Below are 13,489 nucleotides of genomic sequence, written 5' to 3'. Positions count from 1 at the left end.
ATAATACAATAGAGTACTACTCTGCCATAAAGAAGGATAAGCTTGAGACATTTCTAGCTAAATGGATGGACCTTGAGATCATACTCTTAAATGAAATAAACAAGACACACATTTAAATACTGCATTGTTTCTATAGTGTGAGAAAATGAAACTGTAAATAAGGGCCAAAATGTTAACAGATACTGTGAAATGGGAAAAAATGTTCAAACAAGAAAGGGAACAAGCGGGGGAGGGAGGGGCAAGAAAAAAAGACTATAAGGAATAAATGGAAACAAGGCTTTTGTAAATGAGGGGCTGAAGGGAGGGCAGGGGAATGGGGAAAAAAGAAACAAGATACATCATGTACAGGTACAAATTCCCTAAGATGAAAGTTACAATTATGTGTATCTAAAATGTAGCAATAAAATAAAAAGTGCCAAAAAAAGAATACAGTATTTTAGGTACTATATGCAGCATCACAGAAATGTGTAGATGTGTTGCCTCTTTTTTTTTGTTTGTTTTTTTTTGTTTTTTCTCCGGTACCAGGAACCGAACTCACGACCTTGCGCTTGCCAGGCAGGCGCTTTGCCGTTGAGCTAAATCCCCAGCCCCGCCTCTTTTTTTTGAGACAAGGTCTCCTCGCTAGGTTGTTCAGGCTGGCCTTGAACTCACCATGTAGCCCAGGCAGACCTAGAACTCATAGCAATCCTCCTGCCTCGGCCTCCTGAGTGCTGGGATTATAGGTATGCGCCACCACACCCAGCTAAAATGTTGCTTTTGTCAGGAGCAAGGGTTCTCACTGTGGAAGAAAACAGAATAAATATGGAACAGAAGTGCCAAAACTTGCAGAGGCACACTGCAACTGGGGCACTGGTGCCAACTGTGTGTGACTTCTATGTGCATGCTCATGAATGTGTGCGCGTGTATATTTCTGTGTATATCTGTGTGTACACACACATTCACTTCCTAACTCTACCCACTGAAAGGGCCAGGAGCAAAGACAATGCAGTAGCAATGCACACACCTTGTACCTTTAATACCATTCCATGCTAAAAAAAAATGACAAGTCCTTGGAGATCCTGGCTTATGCCAGGGCTAGAACAGGAAAAGAGCAAGAGGAGGTGGAGCATCTTAAGTCAGAAAGTAGGGAAGTGCTCTGAAATACCATGGGACACACCACAGCATACAGCCACAGACCCAAGGGGCTCCCCTGGCCAAATCTGAAATGATGTGAGCACAAACAAAATTAAGTAAAGTGATTACTTTAAAAGCACTAAAAATCATGAATTTAAGGGTCCATACCAAAATAAATAAATAAATAAATAAATAAATGGAGGCTGCTCTTGCTCAAAGTCCAATGCTAAACATGGAGGGGGCAGTACAGGGGCAACAGTCCCCTTATACAATTGTCCTAATCAAGACTGGTTTGGGCATGGTGGTGCACACCTGTAATCTCAGCACTCAGAAGGCTGAGGCAGGAGGATCGTTGTGAATTTGAGACCAGCCTGGGCTACAAAGTGAGCTCAAGACCAGCCTGAACTGTATACTGAGACCCTGTCGCAAAAAAAAAAAAAAAAAAAAGAAGAAAAAAGAAAAAAAAGGACTGGTTCAAGTAAGAACAAACATCCACAGTGCTAACACTTGGAGGAGAATGGTGGTGAGGAAAAGCGACTTTCCCAGTCTTAAAGTGTCTCCTTTGGTGGGTGTAGCTCAGTGTTAGAAAACTTGCCTAGCTTGCACAAGGCCCTGAGTTCCATCCTTAGTACTGCAAAACAAACAAAAATGCCAAAAATCTCATTTTTGGCTGCACAGTAGGTGCCCATCAGGGCTTACACACTGGAAGGCTTGGTGGCACTCTGGGTAATCAACATGAACCTATGGAGGACTGGCAGCCATTGTGTGCCTCCACCGTGGCACCCTGAGGGAGGGCGCAACACCTCTGCCACCTTCTAGAAGGCCAAGAAGGCAAAACAATGGTCAGTCAGAAGGACAAGCCCCAAATGGGGGTGCTATGCTAGAGCAAACTGTGCCATCCCAAACCATGCACTTCATTTAAGAAAGACAGACTAGCGCTGGGCATAGCGGTGCAAACCTGTAATCCCACTCTGGGTGGCTGAGGCAGGAGGAGCTGCAGTTTGAGTGCAGCCTGGGTAACTTAGCAATACATCTCAAAATAAAATGGGCTAGGGATGTAGCTCAGTGCAAAAGCCCTGGGTTCAATCTCCAGGAGTAAGAGAGACAGACAGACAGACACAGAGACAAAGACAGACAGAGACAGACAGACAAGACACATACACACAGAGGAAATGTTCCAGTTGGAACAGTATTAAAGAGAACTGAGAGCAGAACACTATATCTGACCCTAGACTGGATCTTGAACTGGCGAGGAAATGTTTGGATCAGATAACAAAAATAAAATATGAGCTGGGCGTGGTGGTGTATACCTGTAATCCCAGCACTTGGGAGGCCAGCCTAGGCTACATAGTGAGTTCAAGGCCAGGTTGGACTGCACAGCAAGACCCTGTCTCAAAAAAAAAAACAAAATAAGCCGGGTGTGGTGGCACACGCCTGTAATCCCAGCATTTGGGAGGCTGAGACAGGAGGGCCATAGCAAGTTCATTGCAAGTTTGAGACCAGCCTAGGCTACAAAGTGAGCTCAAGGCCAGCCTGAACTGCACAGTGAGACCCTGTCTCAAAAAGACCAAAAAAAACCAAACCCAAAATAAAACCAAAATATAGATGCAATCAACTTTATGGTTATGTGTGTAAGAAAGTATCTGTATCCTTCGAAAACAAACACTGAAATATTTAAGGAAAAGCATGTTGATGAGCGTAAGTTATCTCTGCTATGGACTGATACTGGTATGTTAGCCTGATACTGGTATTCTGAAAGCCCAAAGTGGGGTGCAGAGATGGGACTCTGAAGGGGATTAGGTCATAAATGGACTTAGTACCCTTACACATGCACACACATAAGAGAAAGCAACAGTGTGTGAGACTGATACAAGACAATGATAAATGAGGTGAAATGCTAAGAACAGGAAAATCCGGCTGGAGATTAGCTCAGTGGTAGAGTGCTTGGCCAGTGTGTGCAAGGCCCTGGCTTCCATCCCCAGCAGTGCAAAAAGAAGAAGGAAAGGAAGGAGGGAAGAAAGGAGACAAAAGAAAAAGAGAATCTGGAAGGGGCTTTTTGTTGTTGTTGTTGGTGGTGGTACTGGGAATGGACGGAACCTGGGTCTTTGCATTGAGCTATACCCCAGCCCTTTTTATTTTTTGGGACAGGGACTTGCTAAGCCACTAAGTTGCCTAGGCTGGGCTCGAGCTTGCAATCCTCCTGCTTCAGCTTCCCAGAGTACTGGCATTACTACCAGTGTGTGTTGTCTGTGACCTGCTAGAAGGGCCCTTTTTATTTTTGTAATTTTCTTTTTTTTGGTACTGAGAATCGAATTCAGGACCTCACGCTTGCTAGGCAGGCGCTGTGCCACTGAGCTAGATGCCCGGCCCTGTAATTATAAGTAGGAAGGATTTTCAAGTAAAAAGCCTAAAATGTTAGTAGTGGTTAATTATGTCTGAATAATATGGTATCAGTTTACTTGCATTTCTTAATAGAAGCATCTGTTAAAAAAACAAATGAAGCTATTACAGTGATACCTAGTCAGGGTCAGGACAGGTGAGGTTAAGTGGTGTCCTAAAACTTGATAACCTGGTGCCCTACAAACAATATTCTCCCAAGAACTTACTCTAAAGCAGAGTCCATGGCAGAGTATGGGCACAGGCCCCTGAGACTCCGTTCTATTTCTCAGCAAGCTCTGCCTTAATCCAACCCACACTCCCTGAGCAAGTTCATAACCTGTGCCTGCAGTTCCAGCCTGTCCCTTGGGAGCTCCTCCCCTCCCCAGAGGTTGCTGCCCCCTCCGAGGATGGCTCCAGAAGCTAGAGGGTTCGTGGTGTCCTCACTGTCTTAGTACTAAGCACAAGGCACTGACCAAACTTCCGACATCCTCTCACCCTGATATGCTGATGAAAACAGGAGTTTTTCATTGCCTTATCAATTTCTTGCAAAGAACATATTACATTCGCACTGCTTTTGTAATTAGGAAAAAAAAAAAAAAAAAAAGGTAACCTTAAAAAAAAGAAAATGGCTGGATGAGTTAAAAATAGTTCCCCAGAGGGGAAGCTGTGGGTCTGGCCCAGAGGCCCAAGGACGCTGGCAGAGAATCCTAGGCAGGGAGAGGCTGGAGCACATTTTCACAGAGGTGTGCTCTCAAGCTCGACACTGGGTCCCAGCACGTGCCTCCCGCAGTGCCCTGGGCAGCAGTGCACTTTCCCCCTTGCTATCTCCTGCAAGAGAGCAGACAGCAGCCTTGAGTGTGTGCTAATTTACACAAGTGAAGACACCTGCAAATTCTGTTTTATTCCGCACCGAAATGTGTGCCATCACAGCCTACTGGGAGGGCACACACCATGGTTTGAAGGTTCAGCGTTGCTTCTCAAAATGCTGGGGTTGTAGCTGGAGGCAAAGCCAAGCTTGTTATACTGTTTTGTTTTTGAGTTAAGATATCAATACATAGTCCAGGCTGGCCTCAAACTTGCCGTCCTCCTGCCTTACTGTCTCAAGAGCGGGTCTAGGGTGGGCATCACTTTGCTGGCAAAGCTTATGCTTTTACTTTACAATTTTACTACATGCATGATAGATACCCTCTAAAACTGAACTGTTCCCCCAAAATTCTTCTGTTGAAGCTTCCACCCTGATTTTATTTAGAGACGGAGCCTTTGGGTAAGTGAGGCTGAGGCTGTAAGGATGAGCTTGGTGTTCTGTAAGAAGAGTGCAGCTCTCGCCCTGCAGCTGTACAGAGAAAAGGTCCCCACCAGAATCCAAAGCTGCAGGACCTTCCCTGAGATCCACAGCCCTCAAAAGTGTGAGGAAATAAATTCTGTGCTATAAGCATTCAGTCTGTTCTTCAGGTTAGCTGGAGCAGTCCGACACAAAACCCAAAACCAGCCTGCAGCACAGAAAGCAGGCCCAGGGAGGGATCTGCTCACCTCGGCACACACAGCCAGGACAGGGTCTCACTAAATTGCCCTGCCTGGTGTCAGACATGCAGTCCTCCTGCTTCAGCCTCCCAGAGGGCTGTGATTACAGGCACCTGGAGGTAATTTTTCTAGCCCATCCCTTAACCACTTGGCCACAACCACTGCTTGGAGGTGTTTTTTTATGGGTAGATTTTCTCTTGCCAGTATTCAAGACCTATGTTAAAATGTACCCAAAATATAAAGTCGCTTTTAGAAGTGAAACTAGGAATCCACAAGGTCGCAAATGAGGTCTATCATTTGTAAGAGTAACCTAACCTGTCTGGGAGAAATGTTGTCAATAAATTGCTTAAAAACAACGAAACAAATGAAACAGTCACCGTCCCCTAGGTCCCCAGGGTGCCTTCCGGCACAGCCATCACCCCAGAGCAGATGCCCTGACCCTCAGAGCCAGGGTCCTCAGCTGGCGCATTTCAGGCTGACTGCAGAAAGGCCAGCCCTGACCAGTGTCAGGACCCAGGACCCAGCTGGAAGCCACCCAGGACCCACAGCTTTGTGACTGGCCTAAGGTAGTTCTGTCTCTACCTCTGTGAGGCCTGCGATGGCCACTATACTTCTGCCTCTCTGTGGAGGACGGCTGAGGGTGAACTTTCCTTGTTTTTTTTCCCCTTTCTTTTTTTTCCAGTTGCCCAACAGAATTCCTAGGGAGCTTTGTACTAATACCTGGAGGTATTCAGCAGGACTGGGTGTTCAATACCTCAGAAACAAGTCACTGCCTGGCTACGTACAGTCATAGTAGTTCGAACTTACATCACTTCCATGTTTAGGAGCCCACTATTTAAAAAGCAAACCTTGGAGAAGATCCAACTGGTCTCCTGAGTGGTGTACCCATTTCTCTAGCGGAAGGAAGAGGAAAGCGTTGTGCCCAGCAGGTCCTCCAGCACCACATGAAGTGAGGAAGGTGTGAGCCCCAAAGGGACAGAGGGATGGGCAGTGTTATGGCTTATGTCTAGATGTCCCCACAAAGCCTCATGGGGTCATAGGGTTTCTTAGGAGGTGGCTGAATCTAGAGCGTGTGATTGATTCATGGTGCAGTGCTGGGATTAAGGGCGGGTAGCTGCTGGATCAGCCCACTGATTGCACTGGCACTGCCTTAATCCTGGTAGACCGGACACAATATAAGGGACAGAAAGAGCCTTGTCTCTCTCTCTCGTTGCTTTTGCTGTTTTCTGCTGCCATCAACTATTGCCCCGCTGCCATGACACACTGCCCTGGAGCCAGCCGATCAAGGACTGAACTGCCTACAAACTGTGAGCTAAATAAACCTTTGCCCGTGTACCTCTGGGTGTTGGGTATTTTGTCTCAGCAATAAGAGAAAAGTAACTAAGACAGGTGGGAAGCAGGTGCCAATCCCACTAAGGCTTTACTGTCAGTAAGGCCAGGCTAGACCAGAAGCCAGGATCTCAGTTCTAGTGCAGTTCTAGAAGTTACCTAGGTGAGGAAGAGAGAAGTAAACTTAGAGCAAAAACAGTACCTGTCTCTTGTAAAGGAATTTAAATTAGCAATGAAGATAAAGCTCTGAAATGATAAGTCGACTATTTTTTTTAGTTTGATAAGTGTATGCACATTGTAAAATGCAAATCCCTGCCACTGCTAATGGACGCTCCCACACACTATCATTCGGTGTGAAAGTGGGTTGAAAGTCATGCCTCTGCTTTCCCAGATTCTTGTTTTATTCTTGTCACAGGAGGTCTGCCAGAACAAAATTGTGAGGGGAAAAAAAGAAATTCAGAGAAAATTTTCCAGATGAACAGAGTGTTAAAAACAAAAAGGTGTGGGACTGGCGGTGCACACCTGTAATCCCAGCCCCTGGGAAGCTGGGGCAGAAGGATCACCATGGCTAGCCTGGGCTAACAGGTGAGCTCAAGGCCAGCCTGAACTACTGTACCTACTGAGACCCTGTCTAAAATAAATGAATAAATAGTTCAGTAATTAAAATTGAAAAGTAAAAATTTTAAAAAAGAAGAAAATGGATGGTTGCGGTAGTGACTAGTAACTACTGAGGAGGTAACATATGTGGGGCTCTGCAGTAAACACATAGCCTCATTCAAATCTGATGCTATCTGTAAGTTAGGAAATGTTCGTCTCTACTTACAGAGAAGGAAATCATGGCTAGGAAGGGGATTCACCCATTTGTCCAGCTCCTGACTATCAGAGATGGATAACTTCTGATCTCAGTGTCTATGTTCTCTTTATTATGTTATAATTAGCTTTAATTTCATTTAATTGTGCAAACTGACAATTTTACAACCAAAGTATTGCTTGTAGCACATTATTTTGTGTTTTGTCTTGTGTGAAATAAAGTACACTTGAAGCCGAAAAAAAAATGACCCCTGAAGTAAGTCAGGCCTTTGCTTTACTGCAGACCCGGGTGCGAATGGACAGTCCCTGGCCAGGGTCCACTGAGGCCCACACCAAGAGGAGCAGAGCCTGAGCGCAGGCGCAGGCCCAGGCCGTCCCTGGGTGGAGCAAGACAAGACTGCACAAAGGGCAAGCAGGTGCAGCCAGCTGCGCAGCACTGTGATCACAGGTGCAACTGCTCCCACGTGTAATCAATGATTATGAGTTGTTTTGGATGATAACGGACAACTCCATTTTTGAGGTTAGATGTGACAGCTTCCCAGTCCTGTTCCCCTCCCATCCTACTTCTCAGTGAGGTGGCAAGGAAGCCTGAGGCTCCTCCTTTTGTGTTGGCCGGAGAACTTCACCACAGGGAGTCTGAAGCCAGACAGAGTTCCTGCCCCACTTCTCCCAAGAGCAAGATCCATCTTGCTTGAGCTCTCTAGTGCCTCCTCTGAGTGTGGTGTATGAGCCGTTTCCTCTCTCCCCCAGCCTGGACCACTGGGTCCAAACCACACTGCACTGGGAAAGCTAAGCTTCCCTGCAAGATGCTGGTACTGGGACAGAACCCTCTACACAGGGAAGATACAGGATTAAAATTAAAGACTTATGCCCTGGGATGGGGATTTAGCTCAGCGGCACAGCGCCTGCCTGGCAAGTGCAAGGTTGTGAGTTCCATTCCCAGTACCGGAAAAAAAAAACAAAGAAAAAAAAGACTTAAGCCCTTTTAAATGGCCAGTGGGTGTTAATGGGAATGCTTTTAGTTGCCAATGTAGGTAAAGCCCTGAGATTTCCCAGGGGTGGTGATGCTCCTGAGAGGAGCGGGCAGGAGCAGGCCGGAAGTATCCAGTTGAGGTTACCAAAGACAAGCAACAAGGACAGGCCCTAAGCAGACTGTAAGAGGAAGAGACAGCAGGGGTGAACACAGGGGGCAGCAGAGGAGAGAGAGCCAGTGAGAGAGGCAGAATGAGGGCAGGAACGCGTGAAAGAGAGGAAAGGAGAGGAGAAAGGAGAGAAAGGGGAAGAGGGGACCCCAGAACAGGTGTGCCCCTCCTGAGGCACAGGCTCCAGGCCCACGGAGGAAGCTCCAGGTTGGGTCTGGGGCCAGTGCTAGCTTCTCCTCACCCTGATCATCACACACTCTCAGTGCCAACCACTCAGGTCCCTCACCCACTGCAGCCTGTGGCTCCTCCCCTGAGCTTGGCATGGCTCCTTCCCCAGCCTGAGCTCTTCCTTCCGGGGGACAGGCCGCATTCCATGTGTGGGATGATTTCAGTGTAACAGTGACCATATTTTCTGCAATGAAAAGCTGAGGAGTACGATGAGTTCACTTATGCAGATCAAATGTTACTTGTGCAATGTGGGTGGTTAGAACTCGATGTTACCAATCAAATCAAACAAATTGAGAGACTGAATATTTCTGAGGGATCACAAGGGGTCAGGGAAGAGGTTTCTACGAACTGGGTGAATGAAGATGCCATTAGCTTCCTACTTCTTGGGCTGATGTCATCATGTGTAGGGAGCTACAGGGAACATTTAAAATCTAGTGACAAAGCCAGGCATGGTGGGGCAAACCCCTAACCCTAGCACTCAGGAGGCTGAGGCAAGAGGATTGAAAGTTCAAGGCCAGCCAGGATTACAGTACATTCTCAGACCTTGCCCCCGCACACACACACACACAAAACAAAACAAAACAAAACAAACAAATAATCAAATACCCACCACCACCAACACCAACAAAAAACACAGCTAAGAAGTCTGGAGGTGAAAGGGAAGATGGTACAACCACTTATGAAGATGATTTAGTAGTATCAACCTGGAAACAACGATGCTCCCTGACTGCAAAGCCCAATTCTTCGCATCTCCGCCAGATGCCCAAGAGACAGAGATGCGCAGCACTATCTTAGGCAAAGTCATAAACATTCTCAATGGAGTATACACCCGCGCCACAGAATATTCCATAACTGTCCAAATTAGGTGGATTTATTTCTTATTCTGACACGGAAAGAATTTCTAGGCACACTGTTGGTCTTATAAGGCAAGCTGCAGAACAGCAGGACAGCACTTATGTAAAAACAGCAAAAAACAAACATAATATGTAAATACAAAGGAAGGATCTGTCAGATGGGCAGCAGGGAAGGACTCTACTAGTTTCTATAAGGCTGTCTCTAAGACTAAGAGACTATCTAAAAATACAGTAGTTTTCCGTTATCCTTGCATGGCTTTGCTTTCCATAACTTCAGTTACTGGTGGCCTGTTGCAGCCTAGAAATATTAAATGAAAAATTCCAGAAATAAGTAACTGCTAAGTTTAAAATTTTGTGCATTTTCTGAGTAGCATGATGAAATTCTGTGCTGTCCCCCCAGGATAGAAACCATTCCTTTTTCTAGAGAATCCATGACTCATACACTACCAGTCTGTCTGTCATATGCAGGGTCCACATCACAGTTTTGTGTTCAAGTAACCCTTACTTAACAAAGGCTCCAAATCACAAACTTTTATTACAGTATGTTGTTATAAATGTTCTACTTTATTTTTACTTATTTATTTGGTCTTTTTGAGACAGGGTCTCGCTACGTAGTTCAGGCTGACCTTGAGCTCACTTTGTAGCCCAGGTGGTCTTGAACTCACAATGATCCTCTTGCCTCTGCCTCCTCAGTGCTGGGATTACAGGCATGCGTCACCATGCCCAACTAAATGTTCTACTTTTGTAGCAATTATTATTATTACTCTTACTGTGCCTAATGTGTAAATTAAACTTTATCACAGGTGTGTATGTGTAGAAAAACACAATATGCATAGGGCTTGACATCAGGCAAGGTTTCAGTTATCCTCTGGGAAACCTGAATCCTCTGAAGATAGTTGGGGCCTGCTGTATACCAGGATTTTAAGAATGCTAATCTACAGGAACTTGAATTACATTTGAGTTTTACTTTGTTTATACCTTCTGTGATAGCCAAATCATCCAACTGAATCTGAAAAAATACAGCTTAGGTAACTCAGCTGTAATACAGCTATAATACAGCTTAGGTAGCTCAGGTAACTCAGGCTTATTTAAAAATTTGGAGGAATTATTAAAAACTTGAGGAGCTATATCTACTATACAATTGGAAATGAAAATCCAAGAATTCATGCCAGGCACGGTGGCACACACCTGTAACGCCAGCACTTGGAAGGCTGAGGCAGGAGGATTGTTGCGAGTTAAAGAACAGCCTGGGCTACAAAGTGAGCTCAAGGCCAGCCTGTACTGCACAGGGAGACCCTGTCTCAAAAAAAGGCAAAAAGAAAATCCAAGAATTTGGGATGGATGATTGTAATATTATAGGTAACGATGTCTTTGAAAATCTGATGAAAAGTATATTAAAAATAATTTTAAAAATACTTTGCTTCCAGGAAGATACACACCATCCCAACACTACATACACTTTTTTTTTGGTACCAGGAATCGAACTCAGGACCTCGCTCTTGCCAGGCAGGCGCTGTGTCCCTGAGCTATATGCCTGGCCCTACACACACTTTCAGGGAACACAGGGGCCCCACAGAGCCCAAAGCCCACCTACAAATCACGAACCAACAGCTAAAGGCATTGGAATGCATGCAACCACGCAGAGAACATGCACTGGGGTGAGCAGAGATGGACTACAGAACCCAGGGAAACCCCAACAATGGAAGAGCAGGAGAAAAGCCACTGCCAGGCAAGGAAGGAAGACGTGGGCAATCATGAGAAGGCCAGGCCAGAGCAAAGACAAGACATGAGGAAGGAGGGGTGAGGGCTGCTCAGGAGAGGGCAGGTGGCAGCAGTGGGTGAGCGCCATGTCCCTGGCCTCTGCGCCAACACGCTGCTGTCACTTGGATCTCCCAGAGCTCCGTGCGATGGTGCTGACTGGAAATGCCCTTTAGTAAGTGGTGGGCTGTAAGAGGTGATCTGGCCTTGCCTCCTCCCTGCTCAGGTCTCTCCTCAGCTCCAAACACACCAGGCGGCGAGTCATTTCTCAACGCATCTTCTCCTTTAGCACAATGCCTGGCTCATCTGTAAGACCCTCCAAAATGGTCAGGACTCCTCCTTTCCTTGCTCTCGTGGAGACTCAGGGAAGAGCATGGGATTTGGAGACCCTTCTTGTGAGCAACCCCTTCTGAATGCATGCTCCTCTCATGCCGGCACTGTACCTCTGGATTTGCTCCCCACAACACCCACCTACTGTAGGTTTAAGGACTGCGGTCAGCTGACTGAAACAGGCCAGGGGTCTCCGGAAGCACTGTCTCCCTGGCTAGACTTGCACCTACCACTGAAGCCTGTCGAAGGTCCCTTGGAGTCATGACCAGAGATGTGCATGTTCCCTAAATTTGCACATAACACAATAAGCACAGCTTTCTCCATAAAATGAATATACTAAGGGTTCTATGACCCCAGCTTTGCATGGATTTCCCTCAGAAAATTACAAATCACCACACACAGATGGATTAAACCACAAATGGCAAATGCCACCTACCACAGGACACTGTTTAGGCCTTATCGACTCACAGAATTACCAGCCCAACATAAAGCTCTCCTCTAACCCATGTCTACAAAAGACATTGCTTAGGCACAAAATACAGCAGGAGTTGTGTGTGTGTGTGTGTGTGTGTGTGTGTGTGAGAATTTTCCTTTTGGTGGTTCTGGGGCTGGAACCCAAGGTCTTTGCACTGAGCTACAAACATCAGCCCATTTTTAAAACTTTGAGACAGGGTCTCACTAAGTCCTTAAATTGCCTAGTCTGGGCTCTAATTTATGATCTTCCTGCCTCAGCCTCCCAGAGTGCTGGGATTACAGGCATGTGCCACCATGCCAGTTTCACGACGAGTTTTATTTATTTATTTTTTTTGAGACAGGGTCTTGCTATGCAGTTCAGGCGGGCTGTGAGCTCACTTTGTAGTCCAGGTTGGTCCCGAACTTGCAACGATCCTCCTGCCTCAGCTTCCCAAGTGCTGGGATTACAGGCGTGGGCCACCATACCCATCTTATGATGAGTTTTAAATGCCTATGACAGCCCTCCCCACACAGGCTCAGCCACTCCACGCTGCCTCCAGGAGGCCCTGCCTTACACTCTTCTGACCAACAAGGCAGGAATGCAGAGAAAGGGACCTTGAACCTCTGAGTCAATGAGCCTGGCTTTCCCAGGGATGGGCCACTGCTTAATCTATTTATAAGCTCAAAGTGCTGGGTACTCAGCGGGCCATGAAAAGGCCTGGTCCCAGAAGTGACTGCTGCCCCTCAGGCCTACAAAGTCAGGAGGCAAATGTAGTCAGCAGGCATCCACTGCCCATGACCTGCTCAGAGCCTGGTTTGGGTTCACCTTCAGCCTCCTGCACTCAGGCCACTCCAGGAGCCAAAGCACTTACAGGCATGGCTCAGGCCTTGCTTCTAAGAGGCACAACATCCCTATCTCCGTCCCGTCCGCTCCCGCACCTGCAGATGCCTCTGTGCGCTCTAAAGACACAGAGCTTGACCCGATCTCACTGCCACTGGGCCCAAGACCCTCTGAGTGACGGAGACCATTACAGAGGAATGTTATCAACTGAAGCGATGACCTTGGGGCTAATTTTCCGCCTCTACAAAATGAGGGGATTGGATTAACTGTTGTCCTCAGATTTCATGGTAAGACCAAGTTAAAAGGTAATAATGAATTCCTGAGGTTTTATTTAGCCAATTGAGAAAAAAAATTACAAACTACGTTTGTCACTATCATTTGCTAAGAGAAAAAACACTGTAAACCAAAAAAGTAGAAAGAAGGTACAAAACGCAGCTACCCTAAGAGGACGTTCCCGGGCACCAGCCGGGCAGATGAGATCCGGGAAGGGCTTCCCGGCCCTGGGCAGGGTCGCCCGCTGTCCGGCCTGCCCCGCTGCTCTGGGACATCCCGGGGGCGTCCTAACGGCGGCGGAACGAAGCATCAACTTCCACCGCGAGCAAGTTATGACGCCAGACGCGCAGTCGCCGGGCCGGTGAGCCTCTCCCAGGCCTGCGCGAGGACCGCCTCCCGACGCCCGGCCCCCGGCCCAGTCCCGCCCGCGGACCCCCGAGCCCGGACCCAGGGCCTCG

General features: G+C 47.0%; 1 protein-coding gene across 1 annotated transcript in view; it reads right to left on the bottom strand.

Annotated features, from left to right (window-relative positions):
• Positions 1–8,692, bottom strand: part of LOC102009018 (up-regulator of cell proliferation) — a gene marked incomplete in the record, with an annotated part of 25,049 nt that extends 16,357 nt beyond the window's left edge. Inside the window, 1 exon segment of the mRNA XM_013520521.1 lies at positions 8,581–8,692. Within this exon segment, the coding sequence (XP_013375975.1) occupies positions 8,581–8,669 (89 nt within the window).
• Between the last annotated feature and the right edge of the window lie 4,797 nt (positions 8,693–13,489).

This window comes from Chinchilla lanigera, unplaced genomic scaffold (assembly GCF_000276665.1).
Source record: "Chinchilla lanigera isolate Chin_1 unplaced genomic scaffold, ChiLan1.0 scaffold00055, whole genome shotgun sequence".
In the NCBI taxonomy this organism is placed as follows: domain Eukaryota; kingdom Metazoa; phylum Chordata; class Mammalia; order Rodentia; family Chinchillidae; genus Chinchilla; species Chinchilla lanigera.
Note: the sequence above shows the minus strand (reverse complement) of the source record. Positions and strands in the feature narration are given on the sequence as shown.